General features: G+C 47.7%; 1 protein-coding gene across 8 annotated transcripts in view; it reads left to right on the forward strand.

The window, feature by feature from the left end:
* LOC122369919 (potassium/sodium hyperpolarization-activated cyclic nucleotide-gated channel 2-like) overlaps positions 1-26,906 on the forward strand; it is a 55,801-nt gene that overhangs the window by 21,685 nt on the left and 7,210 nt on the right. For 4 of the 8 annotated variants that reach the window (XM_043345081.1, XM_043345080.1, XM_043345077.1 and 1 more), the window contains 4 exons: positions 2,407-2,556; positions 7,768-7,986; positions 22,785-22,931; positions 24,885-25,002. In XM_043345081.1, coding sequence (XP_043201016.1) covers positions 2,407-2,556; positions 7,768-7,986; positions 22,785-22,931; positions 24,885-25,002 — 634 coding nt within the window. Of the gene's footprint in view, positions 1-2,406; positions 2,557-7,767; positions 7,987-8,038; positions 8,258-22,784; positions 22,932-24,884; positions 25,003-26,906 lie in introns of all 8 variants that reach the window. The other 4 variants (XM_043345075.1, XM_043345078.1, XM_043345082.1 and 1 more) reach the window with 1 other exon arrangement.

Below are 26,906 nucleotides of genomic sequence, written 5' to 3' on the forward strand. Positions count from 1 at the left end.
GCTGCCTCCGCGGGTCACTGGCGGTCCTGGCCGGCGGATCGCATGGCCCGCCCGCCCCGACCCGACCCTAGCATGCTGCGCGCGCCAGCATGCCCCATCCCTGCCAGCGTCTAGTTATAGGAAAGGAGTAGCCCAACTGACATCACGGAAACCCTGAACCACCAGAGGCGGACGCCACCCGAATTCCAGTTGAAATCCTCTCGGAGGTCCTCTGATTATCCCAGCTTGCAGTTATATTTTCTTTTCTTTATTATTTTGTCATGGTTATGTTACATTTCGTATTGAGTTGATGCACATATTCTTACGTTGACGATAACCCTGGCGAAATTTCACGGAATGCTAGAATATCGTGTTTGTATAGACCGAAATCACAGCGCACTCACTTCACTAATTCGCACCTAACACCTATCAAGCACAGTGTAACACGCAACTAAACTGCATCCCAAAACCAAGGATATGGTCTTTCACTTACCGTCGCAGTCGGTGATACGGTAGCAATCGCTAATGCCAGGAGAAGAAGATAGTTAAAGATGCATAGCGTACGATTATAAATAGAACTTATATACTCTTATATGAAAGTACCTAAGTTTCATAAGGATTATCCTAGCCAATGAAAAATAATCTATAAAAATTAGCCTATAAATTTAGCCTATACAAGCTATTTAGCCAACCGTAGCTCAGCCGGTAGAGCGTTGGATTCCGTGTATTTAGAGCACAGTCCCGGTTGCAAGAGTCCGGGGTTTGGGGCGAAATGGGCACTCGATGTCTATGGGACTTCTGACGAGTATGGTTGCGGTTGGTGGCAGGCCGTAGCCAGGTTAGGTCAGCGGGGGGGGGGGGGGGACCGGCCGTACGCGGCTACGTGAGCACATTAAACTTCAGACTATGCTGCCATAGGCCAGGAACAGCGCGATCGGAGGGTAGAGGGTAGGACCAACGCTACAAGCTCTGCTTAGCGGGCTTTTGTCAATATGATTCCTTCCATTCAAAAGTTTCTGAATAAACTACAAAAAAAAACTTCTATTACTCATCAGCTAATGTGTTCGATACCTGATATGCTTTATCTTCCAGATGTAAATCAATCGATATTTGATCTCTGTGAATTTACAAATAAGTGAAGAAGGGCTAGTAAATATTTTTATTTATAACTAATAAATGTTAATTTATAACCAAACTAAATCTAAATTGTGCTTTCCTAGGCCGGCAAATCTAGAAACCAGTTGCATTTTGATCGGCGAGCTACGCTAAACTATAGATTTCTCGTAAAGACACCCTCAATGCTATGCAATGATGGGCCACATTCCGGTCGAATTTCACAGATACTCACACATTAGGGGATTTACAAAATGGTTCTTACCCATCTGACAGTTATATACACAAAGATTCTACTTATGAGTCGTCATTGGTAGAGCCCTGCCATCTGCATGTACCCCAGCTTGTCTTAGGGTTAGTAACCGTGCCTCGTGGGAACATGTGATACAATGAGACGTGTTGTCCATCCTCGTTTTTGTAAACTGTAAATCATGCGTCTTTTTGTACAGTGTCATGCCAATGTTGTGTTTTGGATTATCAATCTATTGAATAGGAAAATACTGGTCTTGAAGGATCATTCCTAGTTTAAGTGTTAGGAATTCGAGTATTATTTGGTGAAATTTCGTCCACAAGACGCAAACACCTTACCAATCAAGAGTCTGAGTTTTTGCCGTGCTGAGCTTTTCTTGCAAGCAAAAAAAAAACATAGCATTGTATCATTGTATTTTGCGCAATTGCCCACTGTTAAAGAAAAGGCACTACAATTGAATTGTAAAATCTCGTCCCTTCAGCCCCTATTCATAAAGTGGATGGGCACTGGGCAGGATGAGGTTGAAACAATTTTCCCCAGGCTTCTATGGCACTTCGATCCCGAAATTTTGAAAGAAATCGGTTAAAAAAACTGTGTGCTTTGATGGTTGCGTAAATGTATGCTCCGAACGTGATTCTGATTATTCAACTGACGTTAGAATGTATGAGTTTTGAGTATGGGTTGCCAGCTACGAGTCATGCGGTATTGAGTTAGTTAAGATACTCCAGAAGACTGCAACTTGCTCAATAATAGTGCAAGCTGAAGTTACTTTGCATGAATTTTTTAAACACTTAAACCTCTGCCTAAATTACTAGATATTTGGAAAAAACAAATGCGCTTCATAAACTATTCACATAAACCCTTGTAAACATGGTATTGTGCGGTTATTGTGCAGCGTCATGCTGAAGAATTCTCTAGAACACTTTGCGATGGACAAACCTGCCCCCGAGTTCCGATTCATTCATGACACTGTCCGTGACCCCCCTGGTGACATTCTTCAGGTCGCTGCAGCCCCGTCCCCGACCCCACCCGCACATCTTGACCGGCAGCTCGTGCCGTTGCAGTTCCTGAACATGGCGTCAGTGTTCATGCGCATCTTCAACTTGATCTCCATGATGCTGCTCATCGGACACTGGTCGGGCTGCCTGCAGTTTCTGGTGCCGATGATGCAGGGCTTCCCGTCCAACTCGTGGGTGGCCATCAACGAGCTGCAGGTAAAACACAGTGCCAGAAGTCCCCTGTCACAGTTAATAGCCAATTACAGAAACTTAGCTGCACCACAATCACTCGCTAGCCAATGGTCTTTGTAGAGGAAATCGTAGGTAGACCTTTCGACTTTTGAGTTTTAGAGACCATATTTTTGCTTGTGTCACCGTGTGTCACCTTGAAATTACGAGTGGTTGTTTTGTGTGTCAAGTGATGTGTAATATTTTGTAGGATACACAAAGGTAGGACTATTTCAGTTTTCTTTGCTGAAACTTGCAAAGCCATACGTTTGTTTCTTTTTGTTTCTTTGTATCTTAATACCGATACAGCAACTTGTCTGTGACCCAGTCAAGGACCACACATAGGTACGTACGTTATCAGCAATTTAGCTCAAGTATCGTCCTTTTTGAGTGAAAGCTCTTTGCGACACAGTACCGCAGTGCCGAAGTAAGCGCCCAATTCGACACGGGGCGATAGCAAGTGGTCGTCTCTTATCTAAACGAAGGCTCATCCATCATCACCCACGATAAACTTCCATTCCCTTGAACATACAAAATGAGTGACGAAGCGGGATTTGTGTTGGCTGTCAGGCACCTCGTTAGGCTAGCTGTGCTGTTTACAAATTCTAGTCCGTCGATGTTTTATCTTTGATGCGTAAATATTATTCATTTCCCACTTAGCATATGGTTTCAGTTACATACCAATCAGCTTTGACTGCATCGCAACACTACAGAATTCCAACAGGCTCGGTCTTTGGCGCTCTGAGACAGCACATTAGACATCGATGCTCCGTTGTTTAGCCACGCAAGTTATCGATTTATAATAAATCTCGTCTCCGCTGTCATCAACGACCGCCAATCTCTGCACACAATATCTATATAGCTCAGTACCGCGGGCCTGCGCAAATCCAGACGCACGTGACGTTCAGACCTCCCTCCACCGTTCTGACACCGTCGAAGGACTGCCGCCGCCCAGACAGCGGCTCCTTGACGCGGCTAATGTAATCCGTCCATCGGTCGGCCGCCGCGCCGGAGCCGGACCCTGCGCAGAAGCTGGGACTTGCTGCGTGCCTGGAGAGGCTGCGCCGGTCCGGGCGGGGGCGGGGGCGGGGGCGGGGGGCGGGCGCCGCTGCAGCCGCGGCCGTCTCCCTGTTTGGGCGGCTTGGGCGGCTGCCAGCGTGCTGGTGCCAGGTCGGCGGCTGTCTGTCGAACCATGGGCGTCGGCCGCCGGTCCGGTCATGGCTCAATACGAGCCGGATCGCCACAGTGGGTCGCCGGGACCGCCGACAGGTCCTCATCAATGAGCGACGTGTGGATATCACCGGTGTCACTAGTGTTCGTTGAGAATGTCTGTTTAGTTTTGTTGTACGCATTCTACACTCTGCCTCATGTATCCATTTTAAACTTCTGTGAAGAACATCAAAATTGATCCCTTAAAAGTCGAAGATTTCAAAGAGAGAATAGAAATAAGAGAATAGCCGTCCGATTGCTGTCGCCCATAAGTCGTGGAGCTCCTTTTTGCCGCCGCACAAGAGCGGACCGAATCCCCGGCTAACCGACGAAATCGCCGACCAACGACGCGGCGTTCCATTCATTAATGGCTGACACAGCGTCGGAAGCCCTCCGGCTCTCCCTCCTCCCGTGAGGCTCACCCTCGGAGTTCTCGAGCAGTTATCCCTTCTTTCTATGAAAACCTCCCTCTGCCTCTGTCTAATTCTCCTCTCTCTCTCTCTCTCTCTCTCTCTCTCTCTCTCTCTCTCTCTCTCTCTCTCTCTCTCTCTCTCTCTCTCTCTCTCTCTCTCTCTCTCTCTCTCTCTCTCTCTCTCTCTCTCTCTCTCTCTCTCTCTCTCTCTCTCTCTCTCCCCCCTCTCCCCCTCTCTCTCTCCTTCTCTCTCTCCCTCCCTCTCTCTATCTCTCTATATCTCTCTCTCTCTCTCTCTCTCTCTCTCTCTCTCTCTCTCTCTCTCTCTCTCCCTCTCTCCCTCCCTCCCTCCCTCCCTCCCTCCCTCCCTCCCTCCCTCCCTCCCCCTCTCTCTCTCTCTCTCTCCCTCCCTCTCCCCTCAGCGCCGGCCGGACGGCGCGGCGGGCTCGGCGGTGTCCGATGTCGGGTCGGCTCGTTAGTTGATACCGACACCTGATTAAAGCTGCCGACCAGGCAGCAATCGGCCCATCCCCGGCTGACGGATGGCGCTTGTTAATGAACTGTGGCGCCGCCTTTTGCACGCGTGTCGCACGCAGAAGACAAATGATACGGAATTGGGTGAGGCTAACAAAATGGATTCATGTACCCAGCTTTTCGCTCTAGCTTTGCCTCTGATGGTCAAAGTTAAAAGCGCTACATACGAGTAATGTTTTAGTTTTCACGCATGAAGTACTCACTACTCACGTAAATAGACTTGCAATTTAGGTACTTCAATTTATGTGCTGAAATTATGTTATCCATTAGACCATGTGTAAATCGCCCCTTGATTTCGGCTCCTTGCAGCTATTTTGTTATTAATTGAAACATGATTAGCATCCTACCATTCTCTTTAGTGCCATGCTTGTCCTCATTCTATTATGGAAAGTCCATCAGAGTGGCGTTGGTTGCTCGCCGCAACCACAGACAACCACGGACGATCGATCCCTATATCCAGGGCAGGGCCACCTCTCCCCTCCCCCTCCGCTCCCGTCCCCACTGTCTCCGGCGGCATCGATCTGCACACAGATCAGTGTGTCGGACCGATTTCAAACGTGTGTAAAGTTCGCGGTGACTTGAATAATATACATCGGTCGATCAGCAGGTGGCATTAAAATAGGATCCGTATCATCAACTGAAACACAGGAGGGCTGAGGGACATAAAAGATGTGTCTCAAACTCGGTCACGATGTCTCCAGGGAATTTAGCTGAAGAGCAGCTAGGCACTCCCCAGGAATGAAAAGATTTATAAGGGAACTCGTTACCTGATAGCTGTCCTCAGCTGTTCAGGTTTCAGGCCCCATAATGCCGCAAGAATGTCTAACGTCGATTGAGTATATTATGATTACAAGGAATTGTCAATCACCTAGCAATCTGCTTAAGTATTTCAGTTGCATGCCTTGACCTTTAAAGGCTACTGGTTTTCCATTTAATGCAAGAACTGGACTTGAAAAGGCAAAGGATGTTTTTGCATTCCCACTGGAAACCAGACCAGAGAATGTAGGGGCTATGTGTTCAGAAGCAATGTAATTATCTGCTGTAATAATTTTATTTGCTTACTTTATCAAAGGAAATAGAACGTTGAACATGTAGTTGATAAGTGCACCAGCCAGGTTTCTTGCTATTTTGCATTTCGGAATAATATTTACGACATACCTAGTTAGTACCTACACAGCATGATATTTGTGAGTATGCACCATGCGTCAACGCTTGTTTTGCTCTGATTATCTTCATCAAGCTAGCACCAACTATGTAATTTTCTAATACCGTCACTTTTTATACTACCAATCATAGACCTCTGTATACCTACAAAAGACATTCGTGTCGCCTCTGCTCGGTTCCCTCGTCTCAGTCACACGGCAGTGGGGTACTAACTGGTGCCGACGGGCACTGCACCAGTCCGACCTTGTGAGCAGTAGGCGTCCCGACAGGCCGCGCTCCCATTCGTTCTGTGTGATTCCATCTGGCCAAACCGGCGACTGTGTTTGGGTGCTCGCTGAAGTCGGTCTCGGCCAGATAGCTGACAGGGGAGAATTGAAGATCAACGATCCCCACCGCCGCCACTGCGACTCCCAAATCAATACCATGTCTTGCCGTTGCCATAAATATTTACATAGTCCCTTTCGGTGTATAATCAAGTTTGATTTGTGTGTAAGCATATCGGCGAACTATGTGACAAGGCGAGTTAACTTTGTCTCTGTATTTTATGCGATAAATAGATCGGATGCAAGGTGGTAGATATAACTTATTTAGTTTTTGCGTCTGCTTTTTGGGACAAGAAGATCTTGGAATGCGGTGAATGATCCTTGATTGTTTCTAGCGAAGATATGAAAAACTGGTTAATGCAGCATTCCTGGCTTTTATTAAAAAATTGTCAGCATAAAAGCTCATCGCTGTCACAAACGTGAGCGTTGTTTTTTAATGTTTCAACAGAACATTTCGAACCCATATAAAGTAAGTATTGTATTTAATTATTTGCTTACTGACTTAACTTACAGCACATAGCGTCTTAGAAAGTCGCTAATTGTATGCCATTCAGGCCAGCACTGTCGTATCTTGTCGCAACCATCCGACACAACGTGGCCTTCGCCGCACGCCGGACATCAATATCTCACGTGGTGGCCAGATCATGAATCACGGCGCTGGGGAGGCGGGGGGGGGGGAGGGGCGATCCCTGATCGTTGGGCGCCCGGCCCGGCGGCAGCTCCACACTGCTGACGAGCTGAGAGGGGTACGGGGAGGGGGAGGGGGCGGCCCGGCCGGCGCATCAGCGATCCACCTTCTGCTGACTGTCTCGGCCAGGGGCGACGGCAGCGGGCCGCCCTGGCCGACCGCCAACCAGATTAATATATCATTTTGTCCACGGCAAGATGTCACCGCCATGCCATTGGACGATATCGAACGGGCGCGCGCCGGCACGGAGAGGCAGAGATGGGGAGAGCGGAGAGCACTGTCCGGGGAGGGAGACGTCATCAGATGATGGTCTCCGCCGTACCGACCCACAGACCCAGGGACTCGGGGAGTCGGTCAACCATTCACAGATCCGACCGCGCACAGGGAGTAGCCGTTCGTCTGATGTGTTATGTTTGGTTGAGTAGATATTCTCGGGAGAGGCGGCTGGGGATATATGCTGCACCGCAGCGCTTTGGTGTCGTGCGGTACAGTCTGCCTTCAGGCGACTATGGCAGAGACATCTGGCGACAGAACAGTACAACTACACGGCGCGCGGCGCAGCATCGCTGTCGCGCCTCTGCGGATGAAACGCAAACAAAAGGTTGCGCAAAATGCATCATACAGTATAAAAACTCAGGCATTGCAGGCTGCTCTTTACGCATTCAGTGTCACTGCTGACAAAAATAATATATTGTTCAGTGTACAAAATTAGAATCGCATTCATACATCTCACATATCACAATCATATCTAGCGTACCTACCTATATTTCACTCTACCATGTATCGTCTTTTTTGCCTTGCGTCCTGTAAACTGTGCTCATTAGTCATTTCGTCTGTCGTTTGACTGTGTAACCACGCTCTCTTCCCAGGAATCTGACTGGTTTGAGCAGTACTCGTGGGCCCTGTTCAAGGCCATGTCGCACATGCTGTGCATTGGCTACGGCCGATTCCCACCGCAGTCGCTGGCCGACCTGTGGATCACAATGCTCTCCATGATCTGCGGCGCCACGTGCTATGCGCTCTTCATCGGCCACACGACCAACCTGATCCAGTCGCTGGACTCATCTCGCCGCCACTACCGCGACAAGGTACACCGGCGCCTCGTCCCGCTGACCCCGGCCTCCCTCTGCTCTCTTGCAGGGCGCCTATTGGCTGGAGCAGTACTCGTGGGCCCTGTTCAAGGCCATGTCGCACATGCTGTGTATAGGTTACGGCCGATTCCCGCCGCAGTCGCTGACGGACATGTGGCTTACCATGCTGTCCATGATCAGCGGCGCCACGTGCTACGCCATGTTCCTGGGGCACGCCACCAGTCTGATTCAGAGTTTGGACTCGTCGCGCAGACAGTACCGAGAAAAGGTGGGGGCAGTCCCCGCATGTTGGCCACAGCGACCGAGCAGTCCGCGCGCTATAGGCAGTGACCGCCGCGGCGCGCCTTAGGCAGCAGCCACTAGTCCCCTAGGCAGCCCGCAGCCGAGCCGCCGCGCCGACCTGTGTTCGTCCTCCACCTGGCCTGCGACACTGCCGGCGCCGGCGCGACGCCAGGCGCGGCCGGCGGCTCTCAGTCCCTCAGTGGGTGCACGGCCTACCTCCCGCCTGCTCGCTTTCTGGCCGAGTGTTGCTTAGCTCGTGCATGGCCGTAGGGTGCTGAGGCGCATGAACAGGCAGTGGACTGGGTAGGGACGGGGCTCACCAGTTCCGCCAGCTCAAACTCCCCCGACCTTCCATCACCTGCACGCCTCCCCAGACATTTGGCTCCACCGCCCAGCGTGTGCCTCGGATTGCTAATAACTAAACTGGCTCGGAGTCCCTTTCTATCTGTGATAGCAGGGAGATCAAACGAATGGTCTTGCGTTTATGTTCTTAACTTCTAACCCCACTCACATGGGGTGCTCACGGACTTTTGTTTGGCCTAATACGTTGTTGCAAACTTTGGCGCCCCTTTTCTTGGTCATGCAACTCAATGTATCCGCAGGCCTTTGAGTCATGCCCATATTGAGCTTGCTGTATAGCTTTCGCCTGAACTTTTTTTTTACTCAATCAAAGTTGGGCATCGTAATGTATTTTATGTATTTTTGCTTAGAAATGAGGGCGTACATGATAACCAACCTATGATAGATTGTCACCACAATTCTTACGGGTCGATTCCGTTCTAGTCACTGGTCTTGCTTGGTACATTTAGTCACATTCTTAGTATAGTTAAGCATGTCGTCCATTCTGGCTAATATTCTTAAAATGGCGCAAATGGCACCGCATCTTTATTTCACTATGAGTAGTGGTCAACTGAATCGCCATCGTCATAAGCAAACATTTAATAAACTTTTCCACTTTCGCAAGTATAAAGTCATAAATGTGTTGGAAATTCATTGCTACGCTTTTTCTGAACTCAATATTGCTGTTGATGCTTGGCTTAATGTGGGCACCAGGCGATCACACCAGCACTTGGCCTTTAGCAATGTGTTTCAGTTGCGTATTCTATGCTTTCTTAGTCGCAACTTTCTACCATTTCCGCAACGTTCTAGTTCCTTTGCTCTTGATCGTTGTTCCTTACTTTTACCTCCATCGATTTCTATTCCTTTTCCTTAGAATTGCTTTTTTCTTCCTTAGGATGTGATCTTTGGTCTCTCTGTCTGTCTCGTCACTCCCTGTCCTCTCTCTTGTGCGTTTTTTTTTACCCTAGCATGTCTATTTTACCATATATCCTCATTATTTTTTCTTATCGCCTTTCGTCGCTTCCTTTCATCTCTTTCTGATTCTCGAGTTTGTACACTCAGGCGTAATCAGATCTATACGTCTTGTTTGAATCGCTGTTTGCAGATTTTCCTCATGCACGCTATCTAAACATCTACGCTGATTTTCCGCTGTTTTATTGTATGTCCCTAAAGCTTTTAGCTTATTTCACATTTCATTATTGTTATTATGTGGCCAACATGCGAGGAGAAGCCCCCGTCGGACCTTGTCACCCTTGCAGTCCTTCCAAAGACGACCCTCCCCAGACCATCGGCGCGAAAACACCGACCGTCAACCCCCGTGGTGCCGTCCCTCCCCGCCCCCTCCCTCCCTCCCTCCCCATCTGTGTGGTCTGGATTCTGTGGACTGTCTTGCTACATTAAAGTATCCGCTGCTAATTGCTATTTAGACCTCCGCTAAAGAACCCATGACTGCGCTATGTGCTTATACATATAATGGTGTTAAACGTAAGTTGCAGGGTCTGCATTTCAATGAAAATGTGTTGCATTGAAAGTCACAAAATCTAGTATTTGTACGATATATTGTATAGACTAAATAGTTTATAAATAAGTAGATAAATATAACTGTCATCAATCTCAGATACAAGGGAATAGTTTTCTGAGCTGTTTAAGGGAATATAAGTGAATCGAAAAAGGAAAAAAATGTTGATATGTTTTATATCTTAGATCTTTTCACCTTTTATCTCATAAAAACTTTTATATCTTACCATTTTTTATGAATATGGGAATGCTGTTAAGTGGAAGCGTTTTCCGATATTTAGCCATTTTACAATTTATAGTTTTATATTTCTGTCATGTTACTAATCCTTTTTTAATGTATATATATATATATATATATATATATATATATATATATATATATATATATATATATATATATATATATATATATATATATATATATTCATAATGACAAAATCACCCTTTCACACATTTAATGGCTCATATCTTCCCTTTCATAACACTGAAAACTATTCTTCTCTTCGTACTGATTGATGATAATGCCACATATAATCGAGTATCGTTTGCCTTGACAGGATGTATTGGGGTGTATACTGTTAATGCTGTCTTCTTGGCTCACCACTATATATTTATTGCATTCCAGTGGAAATATGTGATCATTTTCAGCAGCATATTTTAATGACCGCAAGCTTTGCTAATGGGCACCAAAAACTTGTATTTCTCCTAGCATAATTCAATTGGTAAATACCTAAAGTCAGTCTTTGGCGCATAGTCGCGCTCTTCATTCATTGCAACCTTATTCATTTTATGCCTACATGCAAAATGTTTGGATTCATACTGACAAGTAGTAGTATAAAGTTAATTCCTCAGTTATATTTACGTATTAACAGACCAAAACGCGTTTCGAATATATCGTTTTGAAAAAGACCTACTGAAGACGATATTTTCGAAACTCGTTTTGGTCTGTTAATACGGTTAACCACATGCCAGTTATGCAATCTCTACCTTTGGGGGTTACAAACGCTGTGTGAAAGTAATTCAGTTCACATAAAGCCATTTGCGAGTAAAAATCCTATCATTTCAGACTGATCTTTCAGCCCAACGTGGAACATATCTCGTCACTTTATACGACCGCACCCGTCCGATTTCAGCCGGTTATATACCCGCCGAAAACGGACGATTTGTCATCCGCTTTGGTCACAAATTGATTGCCCATGCCCGGGACTCGATCCGTCAGATGTCGTTGGTGATAATATCACTGGCTTTATACACTGGCTTCTGCGACAGGGCCAGTCGAATCAACTGGCTGCAGGATTGTTTTTGCATCTCCAGCTCGGTTTCCATGGTTACCGAGGCGCGGTCGACGCGCGCGGCTGGTGGTTCGTTCTCGACGACCCCCGCCGGACGACAGCTGCTGGCCGGTCGACTGCCGCTGCCGCTCCCCCTACCCCCTCTGTGGCTGGGACCTCACCAAATTGTCTCTGCGACCTAATGGTTTTGTTTCCTGATGCGATTTTCAGCGAGTGGTGATTAGCCACCTGTATTAGGGTTTCTATTTTTCTGAATACCACATCACTCTGAAGAGCACCCATAAGTAGGAATGTGTGACTTGTGTTTTGATTCCAATGATATCTCCAAAACTTTTATCCATTTTTCAGTAACGATCCCTAGAACAACTGGTTGATGCCTTTGGGAAAAACTCATGTTAGGTAGGTAACGAGAGCCTGCTTGGCTGTGATAATGACCTCAACTTTCTTCGCGATTATTACCCGTTCCATCAATTATCAATGATCAGTATTTGTCCCACGATGACCACTGTACCTAAGTTTCTTCTCTGGAGTTTATACGTAAAACAATGTTTCTTGCTAATTCATTCGGAATATTTTTGGTTATGTTTCGCCCGTAGAAACCATTCATGTCATCTATGGTTTCGTCAAATGCTCACTTATCCGTAACTCATTAGGTGAAAGCAGGGACCGCGGATTCAAATTCTCGTAGGGTGTGCAAGATGTGGCGATTGGGCCCCCATCTCACGCCGGGCCCCTTCCAAAAAGTCAGCGCCGCCACTGCTCCGGAATAAGCCGGTTCTAAGGAAGCGGGACGGGAAAACCTTCAAAATTGACGGTCGTAAGATGACTGAGCGAGCATCTTACGGTCAGGAGATGCATTAGCAGAGTAAATGCACATGCATGCATGCAACGTGATCCAAATCGATCTCCGATTTTCCCAAACAGGCCCCTAAAGGCTTACAGTGGCCTTCAAGGGCCCCTACGGGCCTCAGAGAGCCCTTTTGCACAGTTGATGTTGGTACACTTCTTTTTATCATGGATTACATGAATTAGTTTAACCCTCGCCCGCACATGCCATTTTCCCATCCTAGAACGCACATGGGGGGGGGGGGTTGCCACCCCCCCCCCGCGCCATTTCGTTCCTGTTGGAGATAGAGCTTAGCAGTAAAGACCAAAAAGATTCTTTGGGAAGAGACGAATCCAATGATACCCAGTTTTACCTTCTCAGGTCAGTCATTGACCTTCCAGGTCAGGTCAAACTAAAAAATGTTGCTGTTTTGGGTCACCGTTGGATATCAAGTGCGCTGCTTATCAAATACCGATGACGATGCTGTTTTCTGGTGCCAAGCCAGCTAGAACCTCTTTGTCACACTATCCGACCAGAATTTTGCTGCTGAGGTCATTTCAGGTCAAGTTAGGTCAAGGTCAATTATATGTGTTTGTATGTCTGTGTGTGTCTGTGTGTATACTGATGTGTGCACCGATTGTTTTTGGGTCCATATCACATGAAATCATGACCTGAGAAGCTTTTACCAAAAATGCAGTCAAAAAACTTCACAAAAAGTAAATTCAGCTTGCCTAAAACGCAATTATCTTAGATGACCTAGGTTGACCTTGACCCTGACCTTGACCCCTGTACATCGTCGAACAACATGTTCCATGATAGGTGGGAGGTAAGACTGGCAAAAAAGGCCGAAATCAGGGTGTCAAAAGCTCACAAGGCCCATGGCAAACGCAAGATGTTGAGAATTGGCCATTTGGGTCATGACATGACCTGAAAAACAAGGTCATATCTCCGAAACCAAAAATCACAGAAACTTGAAATTTTCAGTGGACATCAAGAAAGGATAGACGAGCAGCTATACGAAAAATCAGCCTTCTAGCTCTAAAAATGTGGAGTGCAGAGCAGAAAGACTGCCTGGGGGGGGTGGCAACCACCCCCCCCCCCCATGTGCGGGCGAGGGTTAAAGGTAGTGTGCCAGCTTTCTTGGACCGTATGGAGTTAATGGCCCAGATAAGGAGAACCGGATTTTTAGAACTTATCCATACCTTCAAAACTCATGGAAACGTCTTAAATTCTTCAAATTTTGAGTACCCCAGTGCGAAATTCGCCCCGACGGGTTGTCGGTCGTACCCCAACCACATTTCACACCACTATGAACAATAAATGCACACACTGAAATCGCTATTACCGATATGCTCATCCAATCAAGTTTCGATAAACCCGTTCATCATCATCTCCTGCGGTTTCGAACACGCCTGTTAGGTGGCTTCTGATGCTCGTCGAGGTCGGAATTTCCAAATACGCGTGGTGCGTCGGGCCGCGCGCTCTGACTTCGGCCAAGAAAAATGCGTCAGCTGATCATTGTCATTTCTGCCACTTGCGTGTGGTGAAATGGGGTCATAACTTATAAGACGGCTTTTTCATATCAATTATTTTACATAAAATCATATTTCAAACCATAAATAATGTTCGACAGCCAAATAAAAGAAACAATACCAATACGGGCTTACAGTTTAAGGCTCGACATTGTGTTGTCTACGATTAGACAGCTGATAACTCATTCCCGTACGTCGTATGGTCGTAACACTATAATGACCTTTGCTTATTGTCACAAGTGCGCCGCATTCGCGGTTGTTGCCCGACGCCTGTTTGCAGGTGAGCCCACTACAGTTGTTATACATATCTAAAAACCGAAAAACTTTTAGGCGAAAAAGGCACTATTCCAGGCCCATTTTTTTGATTTTTTTTTGCGATATTAGGTAAAAACAGAAGCTTCTTATCCTAGGAAAAATAAAATGGGAAATCTTTCAAAGGTGGCACACTACCTTTAAAAATAAAACACGGCCGGCGTGATGTTTGGGCCCATATGACCTATGGGGGTCTGGCCTCCGGCCCCCTTAGCTTCCCCATTGCTCTACGGCCCACACGCTGGCTTTGGGGCCCCATAAAGGCCGCACGCCAGCTCCTGAGACCCAACGCCGGCAATTCTAAGGGTCACCGGCGCACCGCACACGGTCTTTGAAGGTCCCATAACGGCCTCTGGAATACCTCATGTACATAGAAATATGGATGCCCACGCCGCTTCTTGGGCCCCCACACCGGGCTCTTTGACACCGTTCGCCGGCTCCATGGGGTACCAACTACCCACAAGCAAGCTCGCCTGGAGGTCCCCACCGTCTCTTGGCGCCCGAGTAGCCTCGATGCCTGAATAGGGCCCCGAGACATCGACATTGGCCAAAAAGCGTTCGTGTAGGCCCTCAGAAACTGGTGTGAGCCCTGAGATTACTGTGTGGGCTACTCAGGCACTTCTGTCGGGTCATCATGCATCGATTTGGGTCCGAGCTAGTAAGGGTTATCAGAAGCATCCTTTAGCCCTGCGACTTCAGAGGTTGGTGTGAGATCCTAAAAAAGAAAGTGAGGGCACTCCGGGGCTTGCAAAGGGCTTTTCCTCGGAGGTCAGCCTTGGCCGAACGGCGTTCCTCAAACTGGTGTAGGGCGCTGAGATTACTGAATGTGACTCTCGAGTATTGGCATGGGGCCCTCAACTATCAGCACGGAGCCCTCAGGAGCCGGTAAGGGCTCCTCTGCGGCATGCATAAGCCATCCTATCTCAGATGCCGGTGTGAGATCCTAAACAAGAGCTGAGTGCACTTAAAAAACTGCGTAGGGCCCTCAGAGATCAGCTTTGACCAGACGGCGGTCGTGGACGCCCTTAGAAACTGACGTAGGGGCCGCCTCAGTCGGTCGGCCCTCTCACATCAGCCTGGGGATCTCAGGAATCGGCCTGGGGCCCTCAAGAGCCGGTTAGGGTCCTCGGAAAGTGGTATTATACCCTGAGATAGCTGTGTAAGGCCCTCGGGTAACGGCTAGGGGCCCTCGGGCATCGGCGTGCGCCCCCGGGCATTGGCCAGAGGTCCTTGGATATCGGTCTGGGGCCCCTCAAGAGCCGGTGAGGGCCTTCAGAAACTGGTATGGGGCCCTGAGATAACTCTGTGGGCTTTCAGGTGCTGGTGCAGGACCCTTAGGCATCGGCCCCAAGAGGGATTAAGGAGGGCAGGGGGCAAGGGGCCCTCAAGAGCCGGTTAGGGCCCTCAGAAACTGGCGTGGATCCCTGAGCTAGCCATGTAGGTACTCAGACACCGGCGTGGGACCTTTAGACATCGACTTGGGGCCTTCGGGCATCGGCCTGGGCCAGTGGCGCGGGAACCGGGGGGGGGGGGGGCTAGCGGGGGCTGAGCCCCCCAGCTTTTCGGCTGGGGGGGGGGGGCTCGTAATGTATTTACTATTTGAGCCCCCCCCCCCCAGCTGGAGGAATCGAAATCGGAAATCTACCAACATAATTTCATAGAGTCATACATAGGCGTGGGAACCGGGGGAGGGGGCAGTGGGGGAAGCTTGCTCCCACAACTCTGCGGCCGTGGGGGCGGTGCCCCACAACTTTTCATGAGGCCAGGAACCGTTGGGCAGCTTGTCATTCCCAAATTAGGGGTTGTGGGTCACAAAGGAAGAAAGCATGTAAGTGAAAAATCCACCTCTTTCACTGGCTCGGCACTCATTTGACAGATTAAAACCTTTTGACGCCAGGTTGTCAAAACGGTAGTTTCTTCACTCAGCTCAGCTCTTTTTTTTGTTGAAAAGGCCAAAGTCTGAAAAATAAGTGGCCTAAAACCGGTGAGAAAACTAGATTTGGGGGTACCCTAGGTTGATCTCTATTATGATTCAGCCCCCCAGTCTGGAAGAAGTTCCCGCGCCACTGGCCTGGGCCCTCAAGAGCCGGTGGGAGCGCTAAAAAATGGCGTGGGTGGGGTTCTGAGATAACTCCTGAGATAACACTAGAACCTGTTCACGCCTTCAGGCACCGGTGCGGGACCATCAGGCTCGCGCTGGGGCCCTCAAGAATCGGCTTGGGACACTCAAGCGCCAGGGCCGCATGGGCCCCCACAACGAACTGTGGGTGTGCAAAAATAGGTGTTTGCACACCCTCAGGATTTTCAGGGTGTGCAATTGCACACCCTGCCCCCCGGAATCCGCGGTCCCTGGGTGAAAGCTTCAGTTGCAGATTTTTTATGTTGCCAACTTGGCTCAGATGCCAAGAACTCCTTTGAAAGCAATCATTGTTGTCCTTCTGGATTTAGGTTCAATCGCCATTTGCTCGCATTTCGTTTGCTATAGCCCGACTAAGACGCGGCTCCCGATACAAAAACGGCATTGACGGGAGCGGCAAATCTCTTCCTGACAGCGTCACTCCCGCTCGAACCTCCCCGGCCAGCCCACCCGCCCTCTGCTTCCCCCCCCCCCCCGCGCCGGCAGAGGGGCGGGACGGTGCCGACGGCAGAGTGGCCGACCGCCCCAGTTAATGTGCCACCACCGCGGACATTATCGATGCCCGCCCCGTTGGCGGTGGCTATCTGCTTCTGGTAGCGGCCGGGACGAGAGACCGTGAATAGCCCGAGGGGCGGCCGCACCGCGCCGGCCCGCACCGCCGCCGGCCGCGCAGCGATGCTCGACGGCCGCCGCCACGCCCGCTGTACCATTTGCAGACCATTTCAGAGTCATTTACAGCCACTTTGGTGCCACGTGGGCCGCGAAAAATGCTCGGATATGGAGGTACTGGTGGCTGATAGACGCAGGCCGGCCCTGGTATAAGCGGGGCCTACATACACCAGGCGAAATCTAAAGGCGGGACCGAGCGAAACTAAGGTGGGAAACTTTTAATCACCCATTGTTATCGGACATTGGCATCGGCAAAGCTGTCAACAAAAATAATTGTGGCGCTCGAGACCCTGCACTTATTCCGTTCTAATGAATACGTCACTCCAAGTTTGTTTTTACAACAAAACTTTGGTAATAAGCGACGCTCATTAATTATCACACAGAGGTCTTGGGTTCTTACTGGATATCGTTAAGCCGTGGGACAAATTAGTTAGTGTACCGAAGTCAGCCATGAAATGAAGCTGAATTAAAATCAAATAAAATTCAATTCAATCTACGGTCATTATTGGGACGCAATGTAGGTACTTTAGCCTTTTTTAGGTGTCAAAGCATACAGAAACATGAATGGCCAACTGCTAGAGCTGTGTAAGATAAAAGCCTCAACAAATAATAGTGTATGGAATATGGATTTATTGCAATGAATTTGGCCCGTACCCTGCCGCGGGTGTTTGAACACCCCCTTGCAGTTTTCGCAAATATCTGAAAAACAGCGGCGCGAAGCACCGCCATTTTTTTTTTTGCACAACTTCTGATGCATCTTTGATGCACAATTGCACATGTTGTACAAATTTCAGACTCCAGTCGCTCAAGATCACGTCATCAGGTCACGTCAAGTGACCTTTCCTAAGGAAGTTCCAATGCTTGCAATAAGTATGTACACTGACCGATTTATTTTTAACTTTCAAAGAATGGTAAGGGTGATAATAGCCGTTTTCACCATGGCCATCTGGTACACATTTGATGCAGATTAGGTGAGGTGAGATGAGATACGGTGAGCGGCGTGAGGATTTGGTCAAATTAGGTTCAGTGTATTTCTGTAGCTATCAGCTAGGGTTCCACTAATTGCTTGCATCCCTGCCTTGTCATATCATCAGACATAATCATCGATTAACCCGCGCGGGGCTGGGGTCTCCAGCCGAACGCGCGGGGCTGGGGGGGTAAATTTCCCCCCCCCCCCCTGTTATCTCCCGAACTAATGGTCCGATTTGAAAAATTCAAACGCCAATCGAAAGCTCTCATCACGAACTACTAAAAACATGTACTTAATTTAAAGTTTGAGGTCAAGGTCAAGGTCAGGTCAAGGGTACAAATTGCAAGTTTCTACAGTATCGGCCTTGCACCGTAGTTGCCGAAGAATGGAGTCATGGACTGAGACTGATCGCCCAAAACGTGTTCTTAGGCTACCAAGACAATATTCGTTGCATACAATATCATTCAGAGGTCAAGGTCAAGGTCAGGTCAGGTCAGGTCAGGTCACCAAAAACAAAATATAGAAAAGGGCATGTGCGACACATGTTTTATGGGTCATTTTACTCATAGAATTCAAAAGGCACACTCAATAAGTGATATGGACCACCTCTGGATGAATTTCAGGTCGAGGTCAGGTCAAGGTCAGGTCAAGTGAGGTCAAATTTTGAAATTGGTTGTTAAGGCCTAAAAAGGTGTCTATCTGATGCAATTTTTCACGGCAAATCGAATGGTGCTATTTTTGTTTCCGTACGAGGTCTAGAACTTCCAAAAAAGTCATTTTTAAAAAAAATGTGTGTCGTGACGTCATAAAATTTTGAATAACTCCCACATTTTTGAGCCGATTCTTCTAAAATTTGGTATGTAGGTGCACATAGACCACTTCTCTGACATATATTCCGGTTTTTTCGATAGACTCAAAATTTTGGATTTTATAATGATTTTCCCAAAAAAGTCAGTTTTTTGAAAAAAGTTAGGCCAAAATCCAAAATTTTCAAAAAACCGAGATAGCCATTTGATAGACAAAGTAAAATTACGTATAACCTTTTTTGTTACGTCTTGATTCCTTTAAAAATGAAGATGTTAGCGGCGTTTGAACTTTTGCCGTTTTTGAGGCGAAAATGGCGAACATGACGTCACTAAAACGTCAATTTCTCAAAAATTTTCCGACGGATTTCGCTCAAATTTTCAGGGAACGTGTCAAATTGATGTAAGAAAAGGTACTGAAAGTTTGGCGGCGCTGCGCGCCGCCGTTTTTGAGATATCGCAAAAATTCGCGAGGGGGGGTAAAATTTACCCCCCAGCCCCGCGCGGGTTAAAACACTGAAATGAATTTAATACAGGGTGAGCCATAAAGAATTACCCATTGATAAATTCTCTTTATTTCCAAACGGGTTCCAAACGGCATAGGTATGCCATCTTTTGCATATATGTCGCAAATTTGTATCCAATCCTGACAGTGTAGCTCATTTTGTATATGCTCGTCCACTGTCTCTGCTACGCTCCTGAAATGCGAGGTCGTCTTAACGCACATCCGCCGCTTCTGAAATTCAGGAATCACCACTGGGTGTTGGCTGCTAAACACTCTTTGGTCTAAAGAATGCTGGGCACAATTTATCCCCGACTTCAGCCCCACGGGCTTCGCAAACTGAAATATCCTGAAAACCCTACTCTACCGAGTCCCTGAAACACCGCAAATGACATACGGTGCAGCATTGTTACAGCATGGATGATCGAGGAAAATAAGTGAAACGACGGTGCGGCGGCCGCGTGCCATAGTGCTCTCGCGTCTCTGGTGCGTAACATAAGAAGAATGCGAGCATACAGAAAACAGACTACATTTATTAGTTAGGAGATGACGTTGTTAGATGTATGTAAAACATGACATAGCTATGTCAGCGCGCCTTGAAAGAAAGTGAAATTTTCGATGGGTAAATATTTATGGCTCACCCTGTATATGAAGATATTTGTTAACAAAATTATTAGATGCAGATTTGGTGAGAATTAGGTTGCATTCGCCAGATAGGCCGTCGTGAAAACAGCTAATATGTATAAAAGTAAAACCTTTCAAATCAGAATATTGATGTCGTTGACTTATAGTCAGGTCAATTTTGGGATCTTTCTATTATGTCATTGGGATACAATTTAACTGTGCTTCCTTTGGACGAGCGTTATACTACGCTCACTCAAACATCTGGTAACAGGGAAAAATAAAGTACTGAAATTAAAAAATGCACCCGTGACCCCTCTTTATACCCCTGAGGTCACCTCAGGTCACAAAAGGTCTTCAGCAGTTTTCGGCAATGACTTTTGATATACATGCTATGTACATAGGCTGCTAGAGCGATGAGGAGTGAGGACGTCTTAGTTCGGGTCAACGCTACGGATTTACTGATGTTCATCACGACCTTTATGGGTTATGTAATTACCTTGACCTGAGATCAAATTTTAAGTTGGCTTAACACGCGCAGTGGAAGGGTTGCGAGTACTACGCCCAGTGGAAGGGGGGCGGATGTCGCCCCCCCCCTAAGATCTCAGCTCCCACTGGAGCTAGAAAAACGAAATTTGGAGGGTTGGTGGGGGCCATGGGGAACTCTGTTGTGTGTGAATTTCATGACCCTAGGTCAATATCTTCAAGGTCAAATGAGGTCAAATGTGGTCAAATCTGCCATATGAACGACTTTTTTGCGTTTACACGCCGCTAACTCAAAAAGTTACCGGCCGATTTTCTTTTTCTTTCACTATACGAAAGACCAAACATTTGTGAGTATGTATGGTGAATTTCTAGTTAATCTAACAATAAATATGGCAGTTAGAAGCCTGCTAAGGGTAAGATGTCGCCGGCTGAAGCGGCATCGGCCGACGCGGGAAACGCAGCAATCACAATTTTGTGTTTTACACACTCATAACTCAAGTTGTTACCGGCCGATTTTCAAAATTCTTTAACCATATGATTGCCTGTACATTTCTCAGTCTTCTCACCAAATTTGACGCGAATCTAACGTAATCAGCAGTAAGGAGCGCGATGTAAAGACGGAACCGTCCCGCCCCGGCACAGTCTACAATTCAGGCGGCGCGTAACGGCTAGCGCCGGCCGCCGCGCCGCCGCGCCGCCGCGGCGGCAGGATGTTTGACTTTACACCGCCATTACTAGAAAAGTTGTGAACCGATTTTCTTATTTCTTGCACGAGAAGATCCGCAATTCAATTTTGGACAGGTAGCCAAAATTTCATATTAATATTATGTTTGCGGCGCGAGTTATTGGCGAAAAACAGGAGGGGTGGGCGAAATCCGCCCCCCCCCCCTTCCACTGCGCGTGTTAAGGTCAAACTACATCGTAATCGACGCGTCTGGGAGAGGGGAACACGATGCCGTTAAATTTATTTTTTCGTGCGAATTTTGATTTAAAGGTTATTGCAGAAAAACAGTCCGCAAATGCGTCTATTTTGGCAGAGTATGCCCTCCGCAGTCTGGGATCTGGAGGCTAAACCGTTGATCTGAGGTCAAATTGGACAGCGTTGCTAAGATAGAGCGTTAAAAGGACTATCTAATGCCCCTTTTCGCGGTGCTATAGCTCTATTTCATATCGAATTATGCGCCGATTCGCTTAAAATTGTTGCAGTTGGTGAACTTTGACCTTTGATGACTTCTTGTGACTTGACACATTTGACCGGGCCTAAAACATGATTGGAGTAATTTCGTCGTTATTTTTTTACGTTCTATCGAACATCGCCTACCATGCGTTGCACGTGGCCCAGGAGCCTGTAAGATAGACCGTACAAACTATTTTTAGCTTTGTGGTTATTTGATTGCGGAAGAAGCCTTTTGACTCACATGCTACATGTATAACACATGTTGTGTTGTCGTTTTGTTTTGTATTGTTAAGTCACCATTATAAGGAAGGAGGATTCTGCCAGCATATGTTGAGGTTGACGTTCGACAAGCCAAGTAATAAAGACTGTTAATTCAGGTAAAAAGTGAGGTGTACTTTTGTATTGATTTCATGTCATTGTACTTTTTTTCAAGTGGTATACAGACGAAGTGTAGATATTGATAGTAACACACGATGGAGAAAATTGTGAACACATAATTAGATTAGTCGCGATTTTTAGCAAAATGGTAGTGCTCTACCCATCCTTAGCCAATTCTGGACGTTTATGAGCTTTTAGAATAAGAAATTATTTAGTTTCTTAGCCATATAAGATTAGGTAACTTATATGCAGCATAACTATAAACCATCTATCAGAGGTCTATTGTATTTAGTTCTCAGGACAGCAGGACATTAAAACAATGTTCATTTATAGTCAATGCCGGCTTGAAGCGCAATCTGATTAATGCTCACCCAAACCAGCGCTGTCTTTGGTGTAACATGACCTTAGCGACCTTTTTGGCGTTCTCCTTTTCCCTATTGAAGAACTGCTCCGAGATCACTTACTATCAGTTGTGATATGACAACCATTCCCGAGGTTTGCAACATGTGCATTCGCGCGGAGAACCATCGCTAGAAAAAGTGACATCCGACGCGGGTGAATAAGGCCTTGCGTTACGGTGGCATTTGCCACCGGATCAGCCCAGCGGGACCGTCTCCGGTTCGCATGTCAAACGTGGCGCCGATGTAGTGTGAAAATTGGCCTGCCGGTCGCCTTTTGTGAGCTCGGTTCAGCTACATAACTCGCTGGCGGCCGGCTGCATAGCTGGCCGATCGGCACCACAATGCCATTAGCGCCGGCTGACTGGCGTCTCCGGCTGGCACGGCGCCGTGTGTCGGGACGCTGTCTCGGCGCTGTTCCGGCCGGCCCCCTGCGCTGTCTCCGCCGCGGCGGGGGGCAGCCCTGCCGGAGGAGCGCCCCCGGCCGCGACAGGCCTGCCACCTGGCGGCGACCCCAGCAGCCCTCTGAGACCGGTCCCGTGTCCCGCCGCAGGTCAAACAGGTGGAGGAGTACATGGGCTACCGCAAGCTGCCTCGCGACCTTAGGCAGAGGATCGCCGAATACTTTGAGCATCGGTACCAGGGCAAGTTCTTCGACGAAGACATGATTCTCGGGGAGCTCTCAGAGCGGTTACGAGAGGTAAGTCAGAATCTCAGGAGCATTCAGTTCCCACTGGCGATAGAGCCATGGGTGTTAATTCGTTTCGCTTCGATTCTATAGATGTGTAACGTTGAGTAGTTCCTACTGCTGTATTTAATCTTTGGTCCGGCCGTTTCCATGTATAATCTCGTTTCTACTATCTCGCTCTCTTATTTGTTCGTACTGAGTGTGGTACGTTTCGTATGAATTGTGCCATTTTCGTTTTGCAGTACGTTTTCGCTCTTCCAGGAAGAAGCTGAGTGGCTATCGGGCAGATCGTGTCTTTGTGTAACTTTAAGGAAACCCTGATCTAAATTGAAGATAAGCTTCAAATCGTTTTAATTATATTCTTTAAATTATTGTTCGTGACTACATAGGTATGTACTGTAGGTACTACTCGTAAATACCTATCTAACACTGTTAGAGCGAACATTTTTAGAAACAGGGTTGAGCTATAACTGTCAGTCTTGTCTCCCCAAAATGTTCATCTTATGACTGCTGAAATTCATCCTTCCTCCTGACCACATCCCCCCCCCCCATGTCTTGTGGACATCACAAATTACGCTGCGTAATTCTATAGCATGTTTGCTAAATTATGCCGCTTTCAAGATGACAATCAGCATTTTCGGGTTTCCCTGCTTCACTTCGTTATCAGTCAATTGGTCACTAGGCAACTGTAATCGTACAGTAGCCATTATATACTTTAAATCGGTTACAATAGGTGTAGGGATATATTTAATATTATAGGTATAATAAACTAAAATACAAGCTATAAAGCTATAATATAAGTATCATAATTCTGTTGTTAATGTTAATGTTTATAGTGATTGTAAAAAGATGTTCAATTTATATCCATGCATTCCATACATCAAGCAGTATCTAGATTTGCACTACCCCAATGGTCAGGAAAAAATACTTGCTCTAATTGGCAAGACGACATGCTGCAACAATTACTTTGTAAGTTGCAAGACAAAGACCACAGCGGACAAGTAGACCACGTTTTATTGATTATTTCATCCACACAGAAAATAGCGGGGCGGTGCCGCTGCAGCCCTTCCGACTAACCAATCACCACCCGTGTGCCGCACCCAGGAGGTGTGCTTCCACAACTGCCGAAACCTGGTGGAATCGGTACCCTTCTTCATGAACGCGCACCAGACCTTTGTGGCCGAGGTGGTGACTAAGCTGAAATACGAGGTGTTCCAGCCAGGTGCGCGCCCGCCACCAACGCGCACGCCAGTCCCGCGCCCTCTCTCTACCTATCTGCGCCCCCGCTCGACGGCCCGGCCGACTCAGCATGCTGCCAGCACCACGAGTTGCCGTCGGCCGCGGCGGGCCGCCCTCTCCGGACACCGCTTTCGTCGTGCCCCTGTCACCCGCCCGTGAACCGGCTGACTGTACCCTGGTGTACTTTTCTGCAGCTCCCTCCGCCCACCCTCGCCACCGATTGACACGGGACCCGGCCCCATCAGGCCTGGCGCCGCGCAGCCCGCACACCGATTGTTCTTTGTGTTTGAAGATTGTGGTTTTTGAATGTTGTTCAGTGATATCAGCACACAACATAGGAAGGGGAGTCTAGGAAAGGAAGAGGTAGCTGGCTGCTTTCAGGATGGAACTACCAAGCAAGAAACACTTCTCAAACTCTGATAATTTTAGCCACCTTTCCTATCCCATCCGTCTTACTTTTAAAACGTTACATGCTTATTATTCAAATTTAGTTATTCCATCAATCACATGAACAACATATTCAAGTAAATTTATGAATTATGTCCGTCAAATCAATAACATAACTTCATATCCTTTCGCTTTCCGCACATTTTTATTTTCAAGATATATTTTCAGAATGGTAAGTTCCTGACACCACGGTACCCGGCAGCCGCATCCCCTGGCCCGAATCCTCCCAGCTCCAGCACCTCTCTCAGCGCCATGTTTAACGCCCCCTCCTTCGGCCAGGATGTCATCAACTATAACTGTCGAGCGCTGGTCGCGTCGGTGCCCTTCTTTGCCAACGCCGACCCGCAGTTTGTCACTGACGTGGTGACCAAGCTGGCGTACGAAGTGTTCCAGCCAGGTCAGAGTGGCTCGTGCGGCTGCGGGGCCGACTGCTAACCGTTTGGTAGCCGTTCGAGACTGGTCGACTAGCGGCCGGCCCGCGGGCCGCTGGTGTGGGCCCGCGCGCCGTGTGTGTCTTGTCTAGAGTAGTCGGCCAGCAGACGCGCCGAAGCATGGCTCGGAACGAAGTGGCGCCCGGCGCACCACGTCCATCTTGGTGGGTGGCTGTGGGTGCTGTAGATAAGAGGAGGACATTGGTGTACAGAGAAAGCCGCGGAGAGGGCTCGTTGAAGTTGGGCGTCAGAGGAATGGGCACCGCATTTGCCGTGCTGGGTTTCGGTGGATGGTTTTCGTCTAATTGTGGGGTTAATGTGAGTACGTTATTAGTATGCCAAAGCTCGAATTTGTTGTCAAGCCATATTTGACGCTTTAAGTTTGGTAAAGCTCCGGACAGGTTGTGAATTTTCAGGTCGGTACACACGAGTCAGCTCAGCAGCTGAACACTAGATACACCAACGACTGAATAACTCTGAACCTTGGGCTATATTACAGCGGAAGTTAGGACATATTTCGCGGTCAATGGGACAGTTTTACTGGTGGAACGCTTTGCGCGGAGAATATATAACGCTTTAACCCTCGCCCGTAAACGGCGATCTGCCACCTTCGCCCATGCAGGGGGGGGGTTGGTGCGACCCCCCCCTTGGCGTTTGAAAACGGAGCGTCGTAGAGCTTAGCGGAAAAGACCAACGGATTGCTCTCGCCGAGATCTCGCGATTGGTGGTATATTTTTTGGTCCTAGGTCAACATTTGACCTACTTTTGACCGGTCAAAGGTCAAATTTTCGGAAAAATATACTTTTTCAAATTTTCCGCGGCGATTGCGGCAAAACGGTGGAAGATATCGACTTGAAACCTTCACTATCGTGTTCCTTGATCAATTCTCTATCGTTTGGTATGTATTTCGTTTCCCTAGCTCTAAAAATGGCGCGTTGGGAGCGCCGGAAGTCGGCAAGGTCACAGTCGGCGGCAGAAATTCGAAAAATCAAAATTTAAATTTTTGAAATCTGATTGTATTTTTGGATTTGGGATGTCCATTTGCTCCCTATAGAAGCTAATATTGCTGCATATTCCCATTGAGGTGACAAGAATAAGCAAAATAGTGGTTCGGGCGCTTTTCAAAAATAGTACCGGACGCTGTTCCTCTTGTGACGTCATAGCTCCGTGACCTGACCTGACCCGGTCAAGTTTCTTATACCATATGATAGCCAATACTTGCCCCAACATGCATGGGAAGTTTCATCACGATCCATCAACCGATCTCCGTACCACCGGCAGGAAACCTCGGGCGTTGGCACTCAGTTTGTGAAAATCCGGCCGGAGGCTGTTCCCTTTGTGACGTCATAACTCCGTGACCTGACATGACCCGGTCAAATTTTTTTTATCAAAAGATGCGCAAGGCTTGCCCCATAAGGTACCCAAAATTTGGCGGCGCTGCGCGCCGCCGTTTTTGCACTATTTCCGAAAAACCTCAGGGGGGGGGGGTTGCACCAACCCCCCCCCCTACATGGGCGAGGGTTAATATATAGCCAGATGTCTGATGACTGCGCGATATGTCACCGCCAGGCCGTATATAAAACAGAAGCCAGCAGCCCAATGTCTGACCAAACGTAGCCTATCAAAATTTTGAGATAGACTTACGGTTCTAGGTGGCAAATGAATTATGCCCTAAACTGATTTTCTGTCGGGGATTACAAAGGTGATATTCTTAGCATCCATTGAAGTAATGTTATTGTAGGATAAAGAAAGTAATTGTGGGAACAAGACTTGTTGCTAAGTAAGCATCGTTCTTCCCTAGCGTAAGGGTGAAGTGTACAAATAAAGCGACAAGGAAAGGGAAAATGAGGCATCGAAAGAATTTCGCTCG

Source organism: Amphibalanus amphitrite, unplaced genomic scaffold (assembly GCF_019059575.1).
Source record: "Amphibalanus amphitrite isolate SeventyFive unplaced genomic scaffold, NRLGWU_Aamphi_draft 001084F_arrow, whole genome shotgun sequence".
NCBI classification, from domain to species: Eukaryota; Metazoa; Arthropoda; class Thecostraca; order Balanomorpha; family Balanidae; genus Amphibalanus; species Amphibalanus amphitrite.